This window comes from Peromyscus californicus, unplaced genomic scaffold (genome assembly GCF_007827085.1).
Source record: "Peromyscus californicus insignis strain IS unplaced genomic scaffold, ASM782708v3 Scaffold_3__1_contigs__length_106647218, whole genome shotgun sequence".
Taxonomy (NCBI): domain Eukaryota; kingdom Metazoa; phylum Chordata; class Mammalia; order Rodentia; family Cricetidae; genus Peromyscus; species Peromyscus californicus.
Window position 1 is genome coordinate 35,629,445 of NW_026294551.1, and position 25,523 is coordinate 35,654,967.

Genomic DNA, 25,523 nt, shown 5'->3' on the forward strand with positions numbered 1-25,523 from the left:
ACATACACACACACTAAAAAAAAAAAAAAAAAAAAAAGCTCATTGTAATTTTTAGAGAAATAAAATGTTCATAATGACAAGTAAATGAAATTTAAACTCCATGTTTCTACAGGTGCTGGAGAAAACCTGGAGAACACAATGGCTGCCTTCCAACAGTAAGTACATAAGAAGGGCGCCTCTTCTACCTGTCATTGAAGTGATGGGGAGATGCCATTGAAGTGAAGGGAGATGGTGTATCCAAGCCACTCACTTATGATAGCCGTCTCTATAGAATGTCCTTTTTATAGTTTGAGGGTCTGGCTTCTGTGTAATTGTAAAAGTAGTCCAAGTTTTGAGTAGTCCAAAATGCCTCCGTTTCCAGAGCTGGAAGCAGACATCTGTGACAAGGGACAGACTGTGAGTAATGCTAATTGGTTGGGTGCAGAAAGAGCAAATGAGCCAACTTTTACAGTGGCTGCCGTTATGAACAGGATTGTGTGTCCTTGTGCCAGGTCGTTTCTGTTCAGCAGGAACCTGTAAGCAGGCTTCTCCTTGGGACCCTCTTGTGTGCCGATGTTATGTTTTTAGTAAAATGAATTAAATTGTTTCTATTGTAATGGATTCACAGTTCGTCCAGAGGCCTAAAGGCTTTGTCATAGTGGCAGAAACTGCAGGAGACACTGATTGGGGCCCTTGTTCTTTGTCTTGGAGCCCGATGATTACCATCAGCCTGTTTTCCCTTCTCTGAATAACGAGACAGGATATGAATCAAGGTCAATGAAAGGAAGACATTACCTATTCATACTTAGTGAGAAAAGAATTCTAATACAATTTTAAGCCATTTTTTAAGATGGGGTGGGCGTCTCTCTCTGTTCACCAGGGTGGTCCCATACTCCTAGGCAATATGGAAACATTTTATTTGTAATTAGGACCAGTCTGGGGGGTTGGTCTGTCTGTTGTGCTAGAGATTGAAGCCAGGGCGTCCTCTGTGCTAACGTGTTCTGTGGCCGAGGTACTCCCACAGCCCAGCAGAATTTGGTCTAAGTTTCTGCTTTTCACCATTCAGTGACATTTTAAAGATTGTTTTTCCCGGCTTGAGCAATGAATGGCTTAGCAGTTAAGATAACTCATGAACTTTAGACCGACAGCTGTGGAACCTGCATGGGACCGGACTAGACCCTCTGCACACGGGAGACAGTTGTGTAGCTTGGTCTGTTTGAGGGGCCCCTGGCAGTGGGATCAGGATCTATCCCTGGTGCATGAGCTGGCTTTCTAGAGCCCATTACGTGTGGTGGGATGCCTTGCTCAGCCTTGATGCAGTGGGAGGGGCTTGGTCCTGCCTCAACTGAATGTACCAGGCTCTGCTGACTCCCCATGGGAGGCCTTACCCTTTTGGAGGAGGGGGTGGGAGAGGTGGGAGAAGAGACTAGGGGGGAGCAGGAGGAGGGATGAGAGGGGGATCTGTGGTTGGTATGTAAAATAAATAAAAAAATTTTTTTAAGAAACAAAAAAAGTGCCGGGCGGTGGTGGCGCACGCCTTTAATCCCAGCACTCGGGAGGCAGAGCCAGGCGGATCTCTGTGAGTTCGAGGCCAGCCTGGGCTACCAAGTGAGTTCCAGGAGAGGCGCAAAGCTACACAGAGAAACCCTGTCTCGAAAAACCAAAAAAAAAAAAAAAAAGAAACAAAAAAAGCTGGGTGGCAGCAGCACATGCCTTTAATCCCAGCACCCAGGAGGTAGATCTCTGTGAGTTCAAGGCCAACCTGGTCTACAAAATGGTCCCAGGACAGTTAAGGCTACACAAAAAACATGCCTGAAAAAACAAACAAACAAAAAAAAAATTGGTAAAGGAGACAGCACCCTTCGTAGTGAGCATAGAACCTAAGACTAAAGAATTGTACTGCATGCACATGCAGAGTTAACCAAGTCTTTAGGTATATAAAATCTGGTGTTTTGTTTTTTGAGATGGGTTCTCATAGACTAGGCTGCCCCTAAAGGACATGTGTCCAAGAATAACTCCAAACTGACTCTCCTACCTCTACCTCCTGAGTGCTAAGATTCCAGGCATGGACCACCACACCCTGCAAAACCTGCTTCTTAAGAGCTAATCAAACTAGGTTATTAAACTGGGCCACATAGGTAAATATGAAGAGGACAATGTAATCCTTATTATACTTATATAATTTGGCATATAGTCAAAATAATTAAGTTTGTCCTGGCGCTCGTGTGTGTGTGTGTGTGTGTGTGTGTGTGTGTGTGTGTGTGTGTGTGTGTGTGTGTGTGTATGGAGATTGGCAGGAGTCAGTTTTCTCCTTTCTCCACGTGGCTCCTTAACTCATGGAGCCATCTTGTCAGTCTTCTCTCTCTGTAAACCAGGCTGGCCTCTAACTCACAGAGATCCACCTGGCTCTGCCTCCCCAGTGATCAAATCAATTTCTTAACAGAATCTTTTGGAAGTTTTTATTTTATATGTTTTTTTTGTTTATGTTTTTAGTTATGGGTTTGAGAGGTGCCTCAAGAGTTAACAGTTAACAGCTTTTGCAGAAGACCCTCCCGGCTGCCCGCCTCCAGCTCCAGCTCCAGCTCCAGCTCTAGCATCCTCTTCTGGCCTCACAGTGGTGCTGGGAACCAACCCTGGGCCACCTGTACCAGCAGCACATGTTCTTTCCTGATGAGCCGTCTCCTCGGGCCTTGGAAGTCTCGTGCATCGCTCCAGTGGAGTTGTTGTTGTTGTTGTTGTTGTTTTGTTTTGTTTTTTACATCTTTCTTTTATTTATTTTTTATTTTATTTCATTTGATTGATTGATTGATTGATTGATTGATTTTTGTGGCAAGGTCACATATAACCAAGACTCATATAACCCTCAACTTGCCATGTAGCTGAAACTGGACTTCAACTCCTAACCATCCTGTTTTCACCCCCAAGTGCTAGAGTTACAGATGTGCACCATCATGCCTAACGCTCCCCCTCTTTCTCTCTCTCTCTCTCTCTCTGTCTCTCTCTCTCTCTCTCTCTCTCTGAGACAGGGTCTCTCTATGTAGTACTGGCTCTTTTGTAGCTCACTTACATAGACTAGGCTGGTCTTAAACTCATAGAGATCCTCCTGCCTCTGCCTCCTGAATGGACTGGTGGGATTAAAGGTGTGTGCTAGCATGTCTGGCTAATGCATTTGATTTCCATCATATGCACAGATGATAAATATGAGAGTCACCTGAAAAAATTAAGTTGAAGATACAGTTTTGCCTTATTGCACATGCACTCAAAACAAGTTCAGGCTCAGTCTCCCCTGTATCCTGATGTATCAGGGATACATTTGAATAGAGACCGCCCACGTTTGATGGTCATTAAGGGGAAGAGAAACTTATTCACACGGGTTATACACGTAGCCCAATGCAAGTAGGGAATGAAGAATGCTATACTAGATGTGTTATTCAGAAGGGTGTGTGTGTGTGTGTGTGTGATTTTCAGGCAAAGGAGCTAGGCTTCCAAATGAATTAGAAGAGTGAGGAGGGTGTGCTGTACTTCACCTAAGCCAAGTTCAGTGTGTTGACTAAACTATTCCCCATGCAAGCTGCCTCAACAGGTCTTACAGTGTACCTAAGATGACCTTGAACTCACTATATAGCCTAGGTTGGACTCAACTGGAGGCATTCTCCTGCCTCAGCTTCGCAAGATTTCAGGTGTGAGTTATTATATTATCCTTTCCCTAGTGAGTTTTGCTGTTGAACGTCTGTTCATACACTTATTAGCCATTTGTAAATCCTAATTAGTGAAATACCCTATTGTGTACAGTCTCCTCTATGATTCCCCAGTTTGATGTGGCTCTGAAACTTTCTCTTACACATTTAAGTTTAGTGATTCATTTTCATCTCTAGGATTTCTGTTTATTTTCACTGTTATCATTTCTATGTCTCTGACATACTTCTTTTGTTCATGCATTATTTTCCAAATCCATCCATTCATTCCTTTTTTCCCTCCTATCTCTTCCTTTTCATTTTTTTTTGTTTTTGTTGTTTTGTTTTTAGACAGAACATCATGTATCCCAAGCTGTCCTTGAACTTCACCCTATGTAGCTGAGGAAACTCCTGAGTCCTGGGATTACCCAGGCATGCACCAGCTCACCTGGTTATTCTACTCCTTCCTGTCATTTTCTCGATCTCCCTTTCATTGGAATCCATTGTTGGAGTTTGATTTTTATTTTTTACTCTGCTATCTTCCTCCCTCCTCCCAAGTGTTGGGATCATAGGAATATACCACCAAACCGCCTAACAATATGTTGAATCAAGATGATAAAAGCAGCCATCTTTGTCTTATTTCTTGATAATTTCATTTTACAGGCCATAAGAGGAAAATCTACTTGCTCTAAGTTATGCTAATGTGTCAGGAATTGCACACCCAAATTTCTTAATTTCTGGTCAAATATTTTTTCCCACTGTATTGAAATGTCAGAATTAACTGTAGCTGCTTTAAAAGAGACATCATAATTCACTTACTGTAAGCCACAACATTGTAATAACTTATCCTAAGATTACAACATCACGTTGATGAATGATGATAAACGTGGTTGAGCTATTACAGTGTTGTGGGGTATCCTGGATTTTAACATCAAAATTTTCATCTCTGACACCTGTAAACGTTTACCAGTTTTCCAAGTGCCCTTTTCTCTCATGTCTTCAGTGCAGTTACCATTGGAACTGATATGTTAGAACTGGATTGCCATATCACAAAAGATGAACAGGTCGTGGTGTCACATGACGCAAATCTGAAGAGGTCCACTGGGATCAATGTAAATGTCTCTGATCTCAAATATTGTGTAAGTAAAAATAAACTAATATCATTATATTTAGGGGAAATGTTTTTAAGGCAGAAAAGAGCCAGATGTCACTACAGTAAATACTTTTGGAAACGGTGATGATTAAGCTGGTGTAATGGCTCACAGCTATAATCCCGGCACTTGGGAAGCATGATTGTCCAAAGCCTGAGCCTAGTCTGGGCTCCTGTCTCAAAACAAACAAACAAATAGGCGCTGGAGAGAGAGCTCCGTGGTTGAGAGCACTGTCTACTCCTCCAGAGGACCCTGCTTCCATTCCCAGTACCCACATGGTACCTCACAACTGTCTGTAACTCCATTCTGGGTGATCCAACACACTTTTCGGGCCTCTGTAGGTATGAGACATGTAAGTGGTGCACAAACATACATGCAGGCAAAATATTTATACACATAAAATAAAAAACAAGTAAATAAAACCCAAACCAACAAAATCCTTAAAGAATGACAGTGATTAAAATAAATGAAAAAGGAAAAAAAATGTTAATATATCTTGGCATCCAGCAAGGAATTTGTATAGTTCAAACGCATCTGTGGGGGCCTGCTTCATTTTTGTTTTTCTTTAGAAAGAGTCTCATGTAGCCCAGGCTGGCCATGAACTCCCTGTGGAACTGAGGATAATCTTGAACTTCTGATAATTCTGCTTTTACTTCCCAAATGCTGGGACTGTAGGTATACACTGCTGTCTTAGTTAAGGTTTCTACTTCTGTAAAGAGATCCGTGAACACAGCAACTCTTATAAAGAATTCATTTAATTGTGGTGGCACACTTACAGTTTTACATTTCAGTCCTTTATCATCATGACAGGGAACATGACAACATGCAGGCAGACACAGTGCTGGAGTAGTAGCTGTGAGTTCTACATCTTGCAGGCAGCAGGAAGTCAACTGAGACATTGGGTGGTATTCTGAGCATGGGAAACCTCAGTGCCCACCCCCATAGTGACACACTTCCTCTAACAGGCCACACCCACTCCAACAAAGCCACACCTCCTAATAGTGCCATTCTTTATGAGATTATGGGGGCCAGTTACATTCAAACTACCACAACCACTGTGCCGGTTTATAGGGGTGCTGAAGATAGATCCCAGGGCCTCAGATGCACTACTCAAGCACTCTGCCAACTGTGCCATATTTATCCCCAGCCCCAAAATTCCTTCTGTAAATATTTTGATAAAATTATACATCATCAAATGTGAAATTACATTACAATTCAAGTTGTTTATTTAACTCACATTTAATATAGGAGTTAGTTTTAGCCTTCCAGTGTAGGAAAGCATCATTTAAAAGTCTGTTCAAAGGCCATCGAGATGACTGAACAGATAAAGGTGATTGCCAGGAAAGGCAGACACCCCAAGTTTGATCGCCAGAGCCCAGATCAAGAAGCCAGGTGAAAGGAGAGAAAAAATAAAGTGCTATGTGTCTGTGGTCCCAGCACTCCTACCATGAGATGGGAGGTGGAGAAAGGAAAATCATCAGGAAGCCCAGGGGCCAGCTAGCCCAGAGTGCACAGGTCAACAGAAGCACCGAGAGAGACCTGTTTCAAAACAAGTGGAAAGAGAAACCCAATTACCAGAAGTTCTCTTCTGACCTCCATGTCCGCTTCGGCACACATGGCGCCCACGCTTAGACACACACACACACACACACACACACACACACACACACACACACACACACACAGTCTTTTAAAAATGTGGTCATATGAAAGAAATTTAAAGAAAGCGGGTTAAAGAATCTGGGCTAGCAAGATAGCTCAGTGGATAAAGGCATTTTGAGGCGAGTCTGCCAATCCCGAGTTTTATCCCTGGGATCTGTTTAGTGGGAGGAGAGAACTGACTCCTGCTTTGTATCCTCTAAGCTGTCTGAATGCACTGTGGTACATGCAGACTCACACACGCGTGCTAACTAGAAGTAACTTTAAACAATCAAAATCATATAATGTATCTATGTTCACAACAGTAAACACTGCTAAACGGAAGCAAAAACCAGCGTCTGCTCTTGTCCCCTGAAGAAAAGTGACATTAACAATGCTATAGTCGGTTGGTGTACTCGATTGCTTTTCTGCAGTTCTGTGCTCACTATTAATTATGCATATCGTGTTTCAAATACTGCAATGTAATGGGTGTGATGGTGAATTCCTGTACGTACAGCACTCAAAAGTTGTGTCTCTACCTGGCCTGGTGACACACACCTTTAATCCCAGCACTCAGGAGGTAGAGGCAGGCAGATCTCTGAGTTTGAGGCCAGCCTGGTCTGCAGAGCAAGTTCTACGATAGCCAGGGCTACACCGAGAGACCCTGTCTCAAAACAACAACAACAAAACAAAATAACAATAGTTCAAATTTAAGGCCCAGAGAGATGACTCAGCAGTTAGGAGTGTATACTGCTCTTTTGGAGGGTCTGAGTTCAGTTTCCAGCCCCTACGTCAGCCAGTTCTGGGGCTCTAACACCTCTTGCCTTCAAGGTAATCTGCACTCATATACACACACATACACACCTACATATAATTAAAAATAATACAAACAAATCTTTTTAAAAAAGTAAGTGAGGAGGCAAAAACTTAAAAACATATATAAATTTAAGTAGTACAGATTTCTTGTAGGTGGTGTATAAGTAATTATATCATGATTTTGCCTTTGGAAAGCTAAAGGATGCTGTGTTTTAATGTATGCTACGTCTTAATCTTTTTTAAAGAAACAAAATCTTTATGTCATAATGTGAGACGCTAAAGTGCTTTTTGATTTGAAAGCTAACCATTTTTTTAATCATATCTTTTTAAGGAGCTCCCACCTTACCTTTGCAAACTGGATGTCCCATTTCAGAGAGGTAATACTTCTCTTTTTTATGGTTTAAAACACTGACATTAAAGTATATTCATTTATATTGAGAGATTCTGAGACTATTTGGCCTAAAGATTTAACTATATCACTTAGCTTAAACTCACTTGACAATTAATTGAAGCTTGAATACCATAATAATTATATGAATTTAGATTCTTGGAGATACTTTATACTTTTCAGGGGGTAGGGTGGGAAGCAGGGTGTGTGTTTTAAGATAGTCTCAGTCTATATGTCAGCTGGCCTTGAATTTGCTATGTGTCCCAGACTGGCCCTGACTCACAGCCATCCTCCTGCCTCAGCCTTCAGAGTGGTGGGAGTTGTAGAATCAAGCCACCATACTTGATTACTTTGTACTACTACTACTACTACTACTACTACTACTACTACTACTATTTCTCCTCCTCCTCCTCCTCCTCCTCCTCCTCCTCCTCCTCCTCCTCCTCCTCCCATTGTATTTCTAAAGCATCAAGTTTTACAGCATTGCCATTACTTATAGTAGTTGTTCATTATAAATATAATGAAGGATAAATAAATAAATGGGAAGGGCCTCTTGTAGATCCTTTCTGATTCTGGAACTTTTGGTTCTGTCATTTAGCTGATACATTTGTTAAGTAGCATTTTTTTTTTATTTCTGTTTGTGTGTATGTCTGTGTGTTCACTCATATACTTGTGCCATGGTGAGCTTGTGGACTTGAGAGGACAATTGAAGAAATTGTTTGGTTCTCTCCTTACATCTTGTGGGTTCTGGGGTTCAAACTCAGGTCATCAGGTTTAGTGACAATTGCCATCACCCACAGAGTCACCCACGGAGACACTCAGCAGCCCACAGAGACAGTCTTGCTGTCTAGCCCAGGCTGACCTCAAACGGAAGACCTTCCTTTCCTCTGTGCTCCACCAGGAATATTAACCCCTTGTCAATTATATAATTTGAAGATACTTTCGGTGATTTATAGGCTGTCAGTCACCCTGTTATTTTGTTGTTGTTGTGATATATTTTTTAATTTTATTAAGTGTGTGCGCGTGCGCACTCACAAGCTTGTCACGATGTACAGTACATTCAGAGATCTGAAGACAGCTTGTGAAAGGTGATTTCTCTCCTTTCATCGTATTGAACTCAGGTCTTCAGGCTTGGTGGCAGGCACCTCTACTCTGAGCTATCTCACAGGCCCCAAGGGATTTATTCAGATCCATTTTAAAAATACTGTGCATACCAAATGAGATAGATTTTAAATTAGCCAGTATGGGGCTGGAGATATAGCTCAGTGGTAGAGTACTTGTTGAGCGAGAGTTGAAGGCCTAGTGCAGTGGTTCATACCTGTAATCCCAGCACTGGAGGTTGAGGCAGGAGGATCACCACAAGTACAAGGCCAGATTGGAGTACAAAGGGAGACTTTCTCTCAAAAACAGCAAAAGTTGGGGCTGGAGAGATGGCTCAGCAGTTAAGAGCTCTTAAAGCTCTTGCAGAGTGTCGGAGACCAGCCCGACCTGTTGAACAGTTCTTGAGGGGAGAAGTGAGGATTAAAAAATAATAGAGATGAAAAATAGAGACATAAAGGATAACACCTAGTGTAATAGACATAAAAGAAAAAGACAGAGACACAAGATAGTTTTGGGAGGGCTCTGGGTCAATACTACAGTCGCCTCAAGTTTATTCCTAATGGACTTTTTATACACCAGCACATGGAGTGGCAAAAGACCCCTCCCTCTTTCAAGATCAAGGTACAAAGTACAAACAAGTGTAGACCCTTCCTTAATTTTCAAAACACCTGGTAACCACACCTTTGGCCAAAACATCCTATTATGCAGCCTTATGGGGCAAGGCAAACTCAGTCTCTCTGACCCTGAGTCAAGATGGAATAAGGCCTCACCATGAAGGCTCTGTAGGCCCCCACAGCAGAGAACCTGGGTTCAATTTCTAGCACCCACGTGGTCGCTTACAACTCCAATTCCAGGGGATAGGATACCCTCTTCTGATTTCCAAAGGCTCCTGCAGGAATGCAGTGCACATATATACACTCAGGCACTCACACATATTCATAATTTTACATTTTAAAATACTCTTTAAGGCTCAGGGGAGAAAAGAAAGAAAGGTAAATAAAAGCCAGGGGGGAAAAAACCCCAAAAAACTTAAAGTTACTGGATGTGATGAAGTATCCCAGCACTTGGGAGGCTGAGGCAGGCAGATCTCTGTGAGTTCCAGGCCAGCTAGGGCCACCTTGTCTCAAAAAATAAAAATAAAGGCCTGGAGAGATAGCTTAGTGGTTAGGAGTGATTGCTGTTCCTCCCAGAGGAACTGAGTTTGGTTCCCAACACCCACATTGGTTTGCTCACAACAGCCTACCTCTAGCTTCAGAGGATTCCATGTCTCTTCTAGCTTCCTCCAGCACCCACAAAAAACACACAGACATACAGATAAATTAAAATAGAATAAAAAATAATAATCAAATAAAAATGAAAGTCATTATTTGTAAGGCATGTTTCAATCTAACGTGTATCTGTTTGTTTGTTTGTTTGTTTGTTTGAGACAGGGTTTCGCTGTGTAGCTTTGGCGCCTTTCCTGGAACTCACTCTATAGCCTTGAACTCACAGAGATCCTCCTGGCTCTGCCTCCCAAGTACTGGGATTAAAGGCATGTGCCACCACTGCCTGGCCACACCTAAGTATCTTTAATCTGTGTTGATTTGAGGAAATGTTCTTTTTTTTTTTTTTTTTTTTTTTTTTTTTTTTTTTTCTTGAGACAAGATTTCTCTGTGTAACAGCCCTGGCTGTCCTGGAACAGGCTGGCCTTGAACTCACAGAGATCTGCCTGCCTCTGCCTGGGCACTATTCTTTTCCTCTATAGTGCATAGCCAACTCCATGAATTTATTATTGTTATTGTTGTTATTATTATTATTATCATCAGATGGCCTAGAACTCACTATGTAGACCAGGCTGTTCTTAAATTCACAGAGTTCCACTAGCCTCTGCCTCTGGAGTACTGGGATTAAATAGTACACCATCACACTTGGCAAGGCTCCACAAACCCTTTGGGATTAGGAATTTCACAGCCTGTGGAGCACTTGCCCAGCTCTGAATAAAGTGAATGTGAGGATCTAGGCTTATAATCCCAGCACTGGGGGGGCGGGGGCAGGAAGACCACAAATTCAGGGTTATCTTTGGCTACCTAGTGAGTTGGAGGCCAGCCTGAGTTACATGAGACCCTGTTTCAAAAACAAAACAAAATGAAAAGACCCTTTCATTTTGTTCCTGGCTTTCTGTCCCCTTAGCAAGTCTTGAACTTGGGAATATGGAGCCCTCTGAAGCCATCTAACCCGCTCTCCCTTACAGAGAGAGAAGGAAACAGAAGGCCCAGAGGAGATTAACTTGATCAAGGTCATCTAACAAGTGAATGACTGAGCTAGAACTTGACACCCTTTCCACAGTACCAGGCCCATGCTCAAATAGACTGTCCTCTCCCTCCCTCGGAGCAGTCCCTGACTGTCGGCAAAAAATAGTGGCAGGTACTCAGGTTTCAAACAACTGTAAAGATTTTTTAAAGTTTGTTTGTTTATTTATTTTTTCCTATTATCAGCCTGATACAGTACAAATTCTTATCCTAATAGTGAAATGTTTCACTGAGGCTTGCCCAGTGATTGAGTAAAACCAAAACTTATTATAAGCCACAGTCATCCTAGGGTCCCCCCTGCTATATGGCCTCCCTGGTTCTGTGGGTTGCAGTCTGATTGTTCTTTGCTTTATAGTTTTTGAGTCAGCGTCCTGCTGTGTAGACCAGGCTAGCCTCGAACTCATGGAGATCCACTTGCCTCTGCCTGCTTGGTGCTGGGATTAAAGGGTTGGGCCACCAAGCTCAAGAGTAAAGCAAACAAACAAACAATGATTTATATTGCATTTGACTCCTGATTGGTTTTAGTATTGAAAGTTTGGGCCTGGCAGAGGTAGATTGGTCGCTGAGCCTGATCTACATAGCAAGTGCCAACCAGCCAAAGTGTTTAGACCCTGTTGGGTCCTCTCACTGGCTCCTAGCTCTTTGGTCCCTCTGTACAGCCCAGGCTGACTTTAATCAAGATCCTCCTCCCTCAGCCTGCCGAGTGCTGGGATGTGCTGGTGCTCAGCTCTACGTCTCTACGTCTCTACGTCTCATTTGTCTGTCTAACGTTAGTTTTGTTTGTTGGACCGATTCCTGTGTCCCTTGAGGGTATCTTACTTGGATGTGGATAGCTATCCGCCTCATGGCAATTCATTTGCAATTCATTTGAATACTTAGAAGACAACAGTTATTTTATCAAACTAGGATCTCACTATCCAAATAGAACCTTCTGTAGTGACAGGAACATTCTGTATTTCTGTTGTAATATAAGACAGCCAGTAGCCACACGAGTTCGGTTTCCAGCATCTATATGTTGACTTGCAACCATCTGTAACTCCAGTTTCAGAAGATCAGATAACCTCTGACCTCGGAGCGCAGCCAGACATACATGTGGAGCACATATATGTACAGGAAAAACAATAACACACATAAAGAAAATCTAAAAAATTTTTTTTGTGTTACAAAGCTACTTTGGAGTGTGCCTCACAGGAATAAAACACAGGGAAAGAGTAACGCCCCCACACAACCCCAAGAACGCTTGGGATGGTGGGGGACGGTTCCTCGAAAGGGAAGAAACACTAAAGGGACCCACCGCAGACTCAGGGCAAAGGGAATGCCATCCGCGCTGGGGCCTGTGAGGGCTGCTCACCCATAGTGGGGACTGGCTCCAGGCACACAGGCAGGGGCAGAGGGTGGGACACAAAGCCGCAGGTTCCTCCTCTTCATTTGCCTTCCTGATTCTGCCGCCATCTCCCTCCGCTCGCTGGTGACAACAGAAAGCCCACCACCTCAGCGCTTTCCCTTAACCGAGTTGCTCCGCTTTTCCTTGTTCTTCTGGCAGGCATGTTTACAAGGAGTCACAGCAGCCGTCACCTGCCTCTGTTGTGTCCCTTGGCAGGATCTTGAGCAGCCCAGGCTGACCTTGACCTCTTGATCCTACCCACCTCCCAAGGACTGAGATAGGCATTCACCATGGCAACTGGCAGACGTGAAGCTTATATTTATTGTTATTGTTGTTGTTGTTATTTGTTTGTTTTTGTTTTTCAAGACAGGGCTTCTCTGTGTATCCCAGCTATCTTGGAACTCTGTAGACCAGACTGGCCTCACACTCACACAGATCCACCTGCCTCTGCCTCCTGAGTACTGGGATTAAAGGCGTGCACCACCACCTCCGCCCAGCTCAAATTTTTTAAAACAGTAAATACAGAATGAATTTACTGATGAACTTAATGAGTAAAAAGCCCAGGGTTATATACCTTCCTTCATGGCTGATTCCAGTTAATCATATGATAATCAGCTTCTTTCTATTTGATCTCTTAGGTCTGTGTTTTATCTATTAGCTTTGTTCTCAAGGACTTTAAAGGTTTTTTTTTTATATTACATTTATTTATTGTGGGGGCTAGGACTAGGTGGTCATATCTGTGTGTGTGGAGATCATGTGGGAGTCAGCCATTTGCCTCCATTGTGTGTGTCCTGGGAAATAGCCCAGGTCCTCAGGCTTGGCAGTGAGCACCTTTATACACTCAACTAACTATCTTATCTTACTGGCCCTCAGGGACATCGTTTGACTTTTTTTTGTTTTTTGTATTTTGGGTTTTTGTTTTTTTTTGAGTCAGAGTCTCTCTACCTAGTACTGGCTGTCCTGTTACGATGTAGGCCATGATGGTCTCAACTCAGAGATCCGCCTGCCTCTGCCTCCTGAGTGCTTAGATTAAAGGTGTGCACCAATACACCTGGCCTTATACAAAATTTTTATTACTCTTTTCTTTGAATAACTACATTGATGATGATAATAATTTGATAGATATGGGCTGGAGAGATGATTCAGTGGTTAAAAATACTGGCTTCTCTTGCAGAGGACCTGGGTTTGGTTCCCAGCACCCACATGGTGACTGCAAACCATCCATAAGTCCAGTTCCAGGGCATCACACAACCTCTTCTGGCCTTCGTGGGCACACACTTGGTATACATATAGACATACAGGCAAAATGCTCATACACATAAAATGAATACATCATTTTATTAATTTTATTTTTATTTTATGGTCATCGATGCTTTGCCTCCATGTGTGCCTGTGTGAGAGTGTCAGAAGCCACGGAACTAGAATTGCAGACAGGTGTGAGCTTCCATGTGGGTGCTGGGAATTGAACCTGGGTCCTCTGAAAAGAGCACCCAATCCTCTTAACTGCTGAGAGGTCTCTCCAGTCCCTGAATACATCTTTAAAAAAATATTCATTTGTATTTTTTTTTTCTTTTTTTTTTTTTGAGACAGGGTTTCTCTGTGCAGCTTTGGAGCCTGTCCTGGGGCTCACACTGTAGACCAGGCTGGTCTCGAACTCACAGAGATCTGCCTGGCTCTGCCTCCCAAGTGCTGGGATTAAAGGTGTGCACCGCCACCGCCCGGCTTATTTTTTTTTCCATTTGTATTATTTTTAAGTGTGTGTGTTGTGTGGACACACGCATGTGAATACATAGAGCTGAAGTTATAAGTAGTGTCAGTCACCCAGTGCGGGTGCCAGGAACTGAACTCTAGTCCTTTGGAAGAGCAGTATATGCTCTTAACTGTTAGCCATCTCTCCATCTCTAAAATAAATCTTTCTTTGACATTTTATTTATTTATTTATTTATTTATTTTTTGTTTTTTCGAGACAGGGTTTCTCTGTGTAGCTTTGCGCTTCTCCTGGAACTCACTTGGTAGCCCAGGCTGGCCTCGAACTCACAGAGATCCGCCTGGCTCTGCCTCCCGAGTGCTGGGATTAAAGGCGTGCGCCACCACCGCCCGGCTTGAAATTTTCTTTTTAAATAATTTAACAAGTTATTGAATTTGTGTACTTGTTTTGCTTGAAAATTATTCTCAAGTCTCTGAAAACTTCGATGATAATCTCATAGCAAAACAGTCTGAACTAATGAATGGTTAAAATAAAATAATTAGCTGGGTGTGGCGGCACACATCTTTAATCCCAGCACTGCAGAGGCAGAAACAGGCAGATCTCTTGAGTTTGAGGCAAGCCTGGTCTACATTGTGAGTTCCAGGGCAGCCAGGGCTATAGAGTGAGAGAGATCCTGTTTCTAATTAATAAAGTAATTAAATTATTGTATATCTACTTGAGGGAGTATTTTGAGACCTTTAGATATCTTCATAATATAAATGGCAGGCTGAATGAGGTCACCTATGTGTGTAGTCTTAACTCTTGGAGGTGGAGGCAGGAGGATCAGTCGTTCAAGGTCAGCTCTCCCTATGTAATGAATTCAAGGCCATGATGGGCTACATAACATACTGTCTCAAAAACCAAAAACAAAGAAAAATTTTAAAATCAGTAGGGTGTATGTAGCTCAGTGTGTGAGACCCTAAGTTTATCCCAAGCAGCATAAAACCAAAAGGCAAGAAATAAGCCAGTGAGAACACACTATCAGTGGGTTGTATCAATGTCAGTATTTTGGGTGTGATATGGTACATGGTTTTTACAAGATGTTGCCATTGGGAAATCTGTACAAAGAGTGTGTAGATCTGTGTATTATTTCTTACAGTCTTCATGTGACTCTAATTATCTTGAAAACTTAAAAAAAAATTGAAATCACACCTGGACATGGTGGCATATGCCCTTAATCCCAGCACTCGGGAGGCAGAGCCAGGCGGATCTCTGTGAGTTCGAGGCCAGCCTGGTCTCCAAAGCGAGTTCCAGGAAAGGCGCAAAGCTACAGAAAAACCCTGTCTCGAAAAACCAAAAAAAAAAAAAAAAAAAAAAAAAAAAAGAATGGAGTTACTGTTTAAAAATCTTATTTTCTTCAGCATGCAAGTGTGAAGGAAAAGATAACCGAATTCCATTGCTGAAGGAAGTGTTTGAGGCCTTTCCTGAGACCCCCATTAACATCGACATCAAAGTCAACAACAACGTGCTGATTAAGAAGGTACCGGGGGTCATTCAGGTCATTGTCTCAGTAAGGCCAGAGTAGGTGACAGATTGACAGTGTGCAGAGGAGGACATGTGATATTCTGGGGACCAGCATTGTTTGATTTCAGAAACTAAGTCAGGTTGGATACGTGAGAGACTGATAGAGATCAAGGAAACTAGATAGGCCGGGACTCAGCATTGTTTAAAGTAATGCCCCTTAAAGGTCACCGAAGCAAACTTGTCCCGTTTTTCCGAGTTAGTTGCCTAGCCTGGTCATGACTAAAGTAAGCTCTCTTAGGCTTCAGGCATCCTGACGTTTCTGTAATTGGCTACCAGCTTTAAGTTGTTCATTCGTGGTTTGTTTGTGTCAAATTACTAAGTAGTCATATTCTATTTTTATGTCAAATTCTGAGTAGTCATATTCTAATACGTTTTAGAGTGGTAAAGGTAAATAATTTTACATTTCATAAAATAATCCCAATTTACTTACCAGTTTTTCCACAGTTTTATACTATCTGTTAGCAGGTAATTGATTGTAGCCCATTTTCAGAGTAAAACCATACAGGTGAATCTACATACAGGCCTATGCATAAAATGTTGAATTTTCCCGTGTAGGTCTCAGAACTGGTAAAGCAGTATAAGAGAGAGCACCTGACGGTGTGGGGCAATGCGAGCTCTGAAATTGTGGAGAAGTGTTACAAAGAGGTAAGCTTCAGAAGCGACCCGGGATGCAGGCTCTCTGTTTGTACGGCTCGATGTCGTAGGAGTCTGCAAAGCCCACTCGTCTCCTAGCTCACATGCGAACGGAAGGAACTAGCCAGACGTTGCTCATAGAGATGACAGACTACATCTAGCAGCTTATGTTGGTTGTGATGTGGTCTAGGGGTCTTGATTGGGTTCATTTTCCTCTGCCTGTTAAAGGATTAAAATCAGAAAAAGTCTGAAGTCCACAGGGAGCAGCGAAACAGCCTCAAACACCGAGACAGAACCAGCAGTTAAAGGAAGGTGTTTACTGGGGGTGAGGAAGTACACACACAGCAGACGTGCAGAGAAGACCCTCTGCAAAGTCGGGGGCAGGGCCTCAGAAAGCTGAAAATCCAGTGTCTTCTCGAGGTTCGGGGTTTTAAAGCCTCTGAAGAGTCAGTCCCCTCCGTCAGGGTTGGACAGTGTGAAGACAGGATGGTTGCTTGGACTGCAGTTGTTGGGTGACATGTCCTGATCAGGTCCTGAATTTTTTGAGCTAGTCCAGCTGCAGGGGGCCTGGTGGGTGACAAAAGCTGCCAGGCTTTTGTCTCAAATCAGGAGGTTGAAGAAGAAGCTGGACATCTTGGAAATCAACAGGTTTGTTACCTAGCCATGGCCCCTCTCTTCCCTATCTGTCTGTCTGCCTACAGGGAGTCTCTCAGTTGTAATATGGTTCACTGAACTGCATCACATACTACTAAGATTTGTCCATCATGGATTGGGAATTTAGCTCAGTGGTAGAGCCCTTGCCTAGCAAGCGCAAGGCCCTGGGTTCGGTCCTCAGCTCTGGGGAAAAAAAAAAAGATTTGTCCATCAATGTTGTATGCATCATACAGGAAAGACAATCTTTGTGTTGTAATGTCTGTTTTATTGGCCCTTTAAATTTCTGTGTGTGAAATTTCAAAACAAATTATTTTGTTTTCCAAGTTGTTTTTGCTCTCCCACACATACTCAAGCCAAGGTGATGAGTGTCGCATGGTACGTCCCACGGGGACATTCACTCTTTGAAAATTTCCCGGTTGCTGGAAATGTATCTGTAAAAATTTGCTTTGTTTTTGAAATGATTTCCCACATTTCCTCCAGCAACTTTCATGAGCTCATAGAACTTGGAATTCAAATACCAAAAAAAAAAAGTCTTAAGAACTGAAGATTCCTTTTTATTTTTATTTAAAGAATTAATTCATTTACTTGTGGTACTGGGGATTCAACCACCTCTGATACATTTGTTGGTTCATGCCATGCTGCCATTGAGTTATAGCCTAAGCTTGGGGCCCTTTTTTTAAGGACACAAAGGATATCCAAGTGAGGGGAAAATATCACGACACATAGAAATTCTCAGATCGATACAAAGAACTTAGGACAGTTCTTCCTTCTCAGCCAAAACCCCCAAACACTCAGGGTCCAGCGTGGCGTGACTCAGAGTACAGCTGAGGCCCATTAAGCTGAGTAAGTGTTCTAAGCGCTCTAGGCCACGAGGGCCCAAGGTAGCTGTGAACAATAGGAGAGAGACCACAGAGCTCGTGCGCTGGCTCCACGGCTTCAGGGCTTGAGAACTTAAAACTAGAAGGTTTTCCCTCATAGCTGGTCATCGTCTAATGGCACTTTAAGGTGTCAGCACAGGGAGAGAAGGTACCAGAGGCCACCTGCTAGCATGTTTGACATCATCACACAACCTGTCAAAAGATAACGAGAATACAAATGCCCGGGAGCCGCGTCTGTCTGGAGTCGCTGGTGGGGAATGTCCAGCCGCTTTCTTCAGTAGCTGAAGAGGGTTTGTTTTAAATAAGACTAAACACACAGTCGCCCTATGAACCAGCAATTTCATCTCAGTCGTTTATCCCCAGACCCGGGCAACAGTGGGAGGAGGGAACTGACTCCACAGAGTTGTCCTCTGATGGCCACTTGTGAACCGTGGCGTGAACACCCACACGCACAACATGCATATACTCAATTAAAAATGAAGCTAGGCCTGGTGACATGTGCCTTTAATCCCAGTGCTCAAGAGACAGAGGCAGGCAAATATCTGGGTTTGAGGTCAGCCTGGTCTGTAAAGAGAGACCATGTCTCAAAAAAAATTACTATAAGAAAAATAATTAAGCCGGGTGGTGGTGGTGCACATCTTTAATCCCAGCACTTGGGAGGCAGAGGCAGGCGGATCTCTGTGAGTTCGAGGCCAGCCTGGGCTACAGAGTGAGTTCCAGGAAAGGTGCAAAACTACACAGAGAAATCCTGTCTCAAAAACAAAAACAAACAACAACAAAACAAAAACCAAAACAAACAAAAACAAAAACAAAGTAATTAAAAACTCAACCTTAAACCAGGCTGCAATGCAGGACTGTAATCCCAGCTACTGTAGAGGCTGAGGCAGGAGGATCAGAAGGTCAAGGTAAACCCAGGCTACAAAGTAAATTCAAGATCAGCCTGGGAAACTTGGCAAGACCCTGTCTCAAAATAAAAAGTAAAAAGAGGCGTGGAGCTATAGCTCAGCAGTAGAACACTTCCTTAGCAATACTCAAAGTTTTGGGTTTGAACACACACACACACACACACAAACATACACAAACATATACTCACACTCAAAATGTTACATACTGATGGGGTGGCAAGATGGCTCAGCAGGTAAGAGTACTTATGGCCAAGCCTAATGACCTACACTCAATCCCCCGGGACCCAGGCTGTGGAAGGAGAGAACTAACTGCTTTCCGCAAGTTGTCCTCTGACCAGCACACAGGCACCCCCCACCCCTAAATAAATAAATATAAATCTTTAAAAGTTACATGCTGGGGCCGGAGAGATGGCTCACTTGTTGCTCAAGCTTTAAGCCCAAGTTTGAGTCCCAGCATCCATGTAACAGGCATGAGGTTGACCTCGAAACATGGGCACAAGTACGGCCACCCCAAACAAACATGTACAGAGAGAGAGAGAGAGAAAGGGGGAGAGGAATAAGTAAAACCCTTCTTTAAAAAAGGATTATATGGCCGGGCGGTGGTGGCGCACGCCTTTAATCCCAGCACTCGGGAGACAGAGCCAGGCGGATCTCTGTGAGTTGGAGGCCAGCCTGGTCTCCAAAGAGAGTTCCAGGAAAGGCGCAAAGCTACACAGAGAAACTCTGTCTCGAAAAACCAAAAAAAAAAAAAAAGGATTATATGCTGTATGATTCCATTTATATAACATTCTCCAAACTGTAGATGTGAATTGCAGATTGGTGGCTGCCAGGAGACAGGCACTGGAGCAGGTAGGGAGTGGGCACAGTGTTGATAGAATATTCTGTCTCGTTTGTGGTGGTTATAGGAATCTGTGCGTGGGTCACACAGAATTTAAACACATGCTTGCACACACACACACACACACACACACACACACACACACAGATGGAAACAGGTTAAAAATGATGACACAAAGGGAAAATGATGCAAACTGACTAAAATCTGTCATCTAAGCAGCAGTCATACGTCATTGTCAACTGGCTTTCCTCTAGTACAGCCTCATCACACATCGCCTTCTGGAGAAGCCAAGTCAAGCACATGTCACACTCTACTGGTTTTATAACTTTCTGTGAGTCTATAGTTATTTCTAAATCAGAGCTAGATTCTTATTCTAATTTATAAAATTCTATCATTCATTCATTTTACAACAGGGTCTCATTATGTAGCCCAGGCTGGCCTCAAACTTGAGATCCCTTTGCCTCAGCCTGCCATGTTCTGGGAGTGCAGGTATGCGCTGTCACACTTTATGTTCTACATTTGATCTGTAACAGCGGCACAATGACGTATTTGCAGCAATATTGATGTGCATGTGTGTACCCTAGGGACTCTGGTTTGTTTTTTGTTTTTTTCCAAGACAGGGTTTTTCTGTGTAGCCCTGGCTGTCCTGGAACTGTAGACCAGGCTGGCCTCAAACTCACGGCGATCCACCTGCCTCTGCCTCCTGAGTGCTGGGATTAAAGGCATGAGTCACCACCGCCCAGTGAGCTGTGTATATTCAGCAGGAGCCAAATTACCAGACATTTCATGTATCGTCTTTTTTGCTGTTGTGTTGGTGTGTTTCTCCTAGTCTGTAGTTGTCCATACATAACCAACAGACCCACGTGTTACAAAAGCACCAGAGAGACTTCAGTGGCATTTATTCCTCCATGGGGCTCCAAAGTAGATCATGACTTATGGATTACGGACTACCTATTTCTGAGTTGTTATTGTAATGAATATTCATAATTCAGAGAATGTTTGCAAGAGTTGTGAGCATATAATCTGGGAAATATATCCTGAGGTTTATAAGATGATCCTGCCTATTAAAGTAACATATGATGTTGTTTGTGTTTTAGAACTCAGACATCCCTATACTCTTCAGCCTACAGCGTGTTCTGCTCATCCTTGGTCTTTTCTTCACTGGCCTCTTGCCCTTTGTGCCCATTCGAGAACAGTTCTTTGAAATTCCAATGCCTTCTATCATACTGAAGTAAGTCCTTCTGCTCTTTACCAGTTACCCATTAGTGAATGCTCATGTAATGAACATGGCTTATGCTCATCCCCATCACTCTTAGGTGCTGGGGATCGAGTGCTGGGTGTGGGTGGATTCTCCCAGCTCAACCCTCAGCCTTTGCTGTAGTTTACACGTGGTTTATTCCCACTAAACTTGGGCTTGTTTTTATCTGTGCTGAGTCGTGGTAGGATCCCTAGGAGGTAATTAGATGATTTAGAGGCCTGAATTCCTTTCCTGTGGGAATGAGTTTTCTCTTGTTTTTTTTTCCTGCTGCTTCTCACATCCAAGCGCCTCCCTTTTGACAGTGCCCACTGCTTTCCTGCTGCCTTGAAACCCTCACAAGAAACAAACCAGGCCGGGCAGTGGTGGCGCACGCCTTTAATCCCAGCACTCTGGAGGCAGAGCCAGATGGATCTTTGTGAGTTCAAGGCCAGCCTGGACTACAAAGCGAGTTCCAGGAAAAGTGCAAAGCTACACAGAAAAACCCTGTCTCGAAAAACCAAAGTGGATGGGGGGGGCGGGGGGGGGGGGGGGGGAAGCAAACCAATACTAGTGCTGTGCTTTTGTGCTTCTAGAACTGTGATCTAAGTAAACTTATTTTTTTTTTTTTGTAAACATCCCAGCCTCAGACACTTTAGCTACGGAAAAACAGACTAAAGCAAATATCAACAATAAAATAAATAGACTTTCCCACCCCTAGCTGTAGGCAGTTGACATCTTCTGGAGCAGAGGGTCGGCTTTCCCCCATGGTATAGCCACTTTTACCTCACCCATGCTCTAGTAACTCCATGCCCGTGCTCAGGTAAGCACCCCTAATTCAACTGAGTTAGACGGGGGTTTACTGGAAGGAAGAAATGATCCAAAGGGCATGGGAATGGGATAAAAAAGAATAGTGGGGGATTAATATGATCAAACTACATGTATGAAATTTTCAAAGAATACATTTTAACACTATTTTTAAGAAATTAATAGAGGTTTGTGGGACTTGGAATATATTTTAGTGGTTGAGCTCTTGCTAGCAAAAACACAAAGCCCTGGGTTCAATCTCCCACACAAATACAGAAAACAAGAATTCTGCTATCAAAAGCTTCTTAGTATAATTAGATCACATTTTCCTTGTGTGTGTTGGGGGAGGGAGGGGAACCTCTGACATTGTTGTTGAGACAGGATCTCTGACTGGGACCTGGGGCTCGCCGATTATTCTAGGCTAGTTGGCCAGCCTGCCCGAGGGATCCTCCCGTCTCCGCCTTCCCCATTGCAGTAGGTTACACAGTGTATGTACGTCACCATTTCCTGTTTATTTTCTAGCATGGGTGCTGGGGCTCAGGCCCAGGTCATCATGTCTGCATAAGCACTGTTCTGTCTGAGCCAGCCCTCTACCCCATAGTCCCCAACCAAGTTTTTATTACAGTTCCTTATTGTGTGTGTGCATGACTACACTCTAAGTGTGCCAATGCACACATGTAGAGGTCAGAGGGCAACCCTCAGCAATCAGTTCTCTCCTTCTACCACGTGAGTCATCAGATTTGGTCGCAAGCACCTCGCTGAGCCATCGTGGTGGCCCATTTTCAGTATTCTTATAGTTTTCATTGTGAGCCTAGCCTTTAACGGCTGAGCTATCCCTCCAGCTCATTTTCAGTATTCTTATGATTAGCTCTGCTGCAGGCTGTTTTGACTGTTTGAAATTCTTAATGACAAGCTGTTTATTTTATCAATTCTCAATTATATTTGTTAAAAGTCTTCATGGACATTTCTTAGACAAAACAGCTGAAAATACCATTTCATTCACACACACACACACACACACACACACACACACACACACACACACATCTTATTAGTGTAGCCCAGATGACTTCAAACCCATGGCAACCCCATTACCCAGCCTCTAGAGTGCTGGGATTTCAGGCATGTGCTGCCCCACCCTGTTCTGCTCAGAAAACACTTGTCTGCAAAGAAGCTGTTTTCATTTGCTGTACTAGAAAGACTAACCATTTATTACTGAAGTGTTTGGCTCTTTCCTGACTAGACTAGAGCACCATGTCCTCTAGACAGCTCAGTGCACTCTTGAGGGAAGCGGATGTTGTTGTAATACAAACACAGGAAGCAGAACACTCTGAGAAGTGATGACAAGGACCAAAGGGACGGCTCAGTTGGTAACGTACCTGCTGTGCAAGCACGAAGACCTGAGTTCGGATCCCCAGAGCCCATGTAAAATCCAGAACAGCAGCATCTATCTGTCAGATGGAGACTGGCAGATTCCTAGAGCTCACTGGTCAGCCAGCTGGGCCGAACCCGTGAACTCAAGGTCCAGGGAGAGACCCTGTCTCAGAGGAAAAAACAAAAAGAGGTTGGAAATGATCAAGCAAGATTCCACATCATCAACCTCTGGCATCCACATGTGTACACACACACACACACACTTGCACAGATGCACATGAACATGTACCACACACACACATATATATAGTAAGTATGACTTCATAGAATATTATTTCTATTTGCTTTGATATTGTGTGCAGTGCACTGGACCCTTAATAAAATAATTAGGAATTGCATTTAGTGAGGTAATTAATATTTGAGGTATGAATCCCTTAGATTCCTGAAATTTTGACCAAGACTTCTCATCTGGGCCAATGTTAGAGAAAACTTTATTCGGAGTTTCTATTAAGACCAAAAATCAAGCTGGGTGGTAATGGCCCATGCCTTTGATCCCAGCACTTAGGGGAGGCAGAGGCAGGCGGATCTCTGGGTTTGTGGCGAGCCTGGTCTACAGAGCAAGTTCCAGGACAGCCAGGGCTACACAGAGAAACCCTGTCTCGAAAAACCAAAACAGAACAAAACAAAACAAAATTGGAACTAGAGATACAGCTTGGTTGTTAGAATGCTGGGCTAGTATCCACAATGCCCTCGATTTTATCCCAGAATTGCATAAACTAAGTGGGGTGCCACATGCAGGGGCTAGGGAGGTGGCTCAGTGGGGAAAGTGCCTGCCACAGAAGCATGAGGACCTGAGTTCAGGTCCCCTGTGCCCATGTAAAGCCAGATGTGGCAGTCTGCATCAGTAACCTAAGGGCTCGTAGGAAACAGACTGGTGGTGCCGGAGTTCAGCCTGCTTAGCCCATATGTGAGCACACACAGAGAAGGAGGTGGGGGAAGAGGAGAGCGAGGGCAGGAAACGTTAGAAAAGAAACGAGAAATGAAGACCTGGGGAGCATGAAAAGCCTGTTTGACAAATAACAAATTCAGAGTGCAGCCGAGAAGCCTTGGCAGGAGAGAGGTGCGGCAGAGATTTCCTGGCAGATGGCTGTGCAGCTCCAGACCTCAGAAACTGGAAGAAGACAAAAGCAAAAATAATAACTAAAGAAAACAGAGCAGAATCAGGCACATCTTTGTCCTTAGGAATAGAATTAACCTTTGTCTTCTCTGTTGCTTATAGAGTTTAATAATTGCTAGTTCTTAAGTTCTTAAGTTTTATTTATTGTTTGTTTTTTTGAGACAGGGTATCACTGTGTAGTTTCTCTCTGTCCTGGAACTCACTATGAAGACCAGACTGACTGGGAACTCACAACAATCCTCCTGCCTCTGCCTCCCAGCCTTTCTATAGGCACTGTCTTCAGTTTGAATTTGTCTTGTTCTATCACACTGATACATTCCTGCATTCCTAATTCATACTACTTTGACTTCCCTTAGGCTAAAAGAACCACACACTATGTCCAAAGGTCATAAGTTTCTCATCTGGCTTTCTGATACGTAAGTATTTTAATTATTACTGTGGAGATTATAGATATAGATAGATAAATGATATATGATATATAATATATATGATATTACATATATAATGTTTTTTGAAGTTTTTTTTTATTGCATGTGTATGTGCACAAGTCTGCAGGTATGTTTGTGTACCACATGCATGCTTTGTGCCTGAGGAGGCCGGAAGAGGGCATTGGATCTCTTGTAACTGGATGGAGTTACCGGCAGCTATGAGCTGCCTGATGTGGGTTCTGGGAATCAACCCTGAGTCCTCTGCAAAAGTAGCAAGTGCTCTTAACTGCCAAGACATCTCTAGAGAGAGATCTCTATATAAATGTGTGCTTGTATTGTTTTTGTTTTGTTTTGTCTTGTTTTTTCAAGACAGGGTCTCACTGTATAGTCCTGTCTGTCCTGGAATTTGTTATGTAGACCAGGCTGGCGGGCCTTGAAGTCACAGAGATCTCCCAACCAATGCAGGGATTAAAGGCATGCCCCTCCATGCCTGGCTTTTTAAAAAAAGAATAAAATTGTTTTGTGTGCAGTGGGAAGTGGGCAGCCTATGCTGCATAGTGTGGAAGTCAGAGCACAACTCTGAGGAGTTGTTTCTCTCCTTCCAGCACAAGGGTACCAGGGGATGGAGCTTATGGCAGGCTTGGCGGCAAGCTTTTTCACCCCTCAGCCCAACTCACTGGCCCTTGAGCTGTATTTATTGGGTGCTACCCTTGGAACATGGTGTAGTCTGTCCACGTGTCATTTGTACGAAGGACTTGAATGCCTACTGTGCAAGTGGATGCCAGTGAACCATCTGGACCAGCTTAGTCACCAGTCACAAAACCTTAGTGGGAACCTAGAGAGAGAATCTCCTCAACCTTCATGAGAAAACCAAGCACCTGCCCGTTGACTTAAATGATTTACTC

At 43.4% G+C, this 25,523-nt stretch overlaps 1 protein-coding gene across 1 annotated transcript in view; it reads left to right on the top strand.

The window, feature by feature from the left end:
• The window catches only part of Gdpd1 (glycerophosphodiester phosphodiesterase domain containing 1), a 38,208-nt gene that overhangs the window by 8,517 nt on the left and 4,168 nt on the right, over window positions 1-25,523 (top strand). Inside the window, exons 2-8 of the mRNA XM_052755872.1 lie at window positions 113-155; window positions 4,657-4,792; window positions 7,590-7,635; window positions 15,528-15,646; window positions 16,246-16,335; window positions 20,696-20,829; window positions 24,547-24,606. Of these exons, the coding sequence (XP_052611832.1) occupies window positions 113-155; window positions 4,657-4,792; window positions 7,590-7,635; window positions 15,528-15,646; window positions 16,246-16,335; window positions 20,696-20,829; window positions 24,547-24,606 (628 nt within the window). The remainder of the gene's footprint in view (window positions 1-112; window positions 156-4,656; window positions 4,793-7,589; window positions 7,636-15,527; window positions 15,647-16,245; window positions 16,336-20,695; window positions 20,830-24,546; window positions 24,607-25,523) is intronic.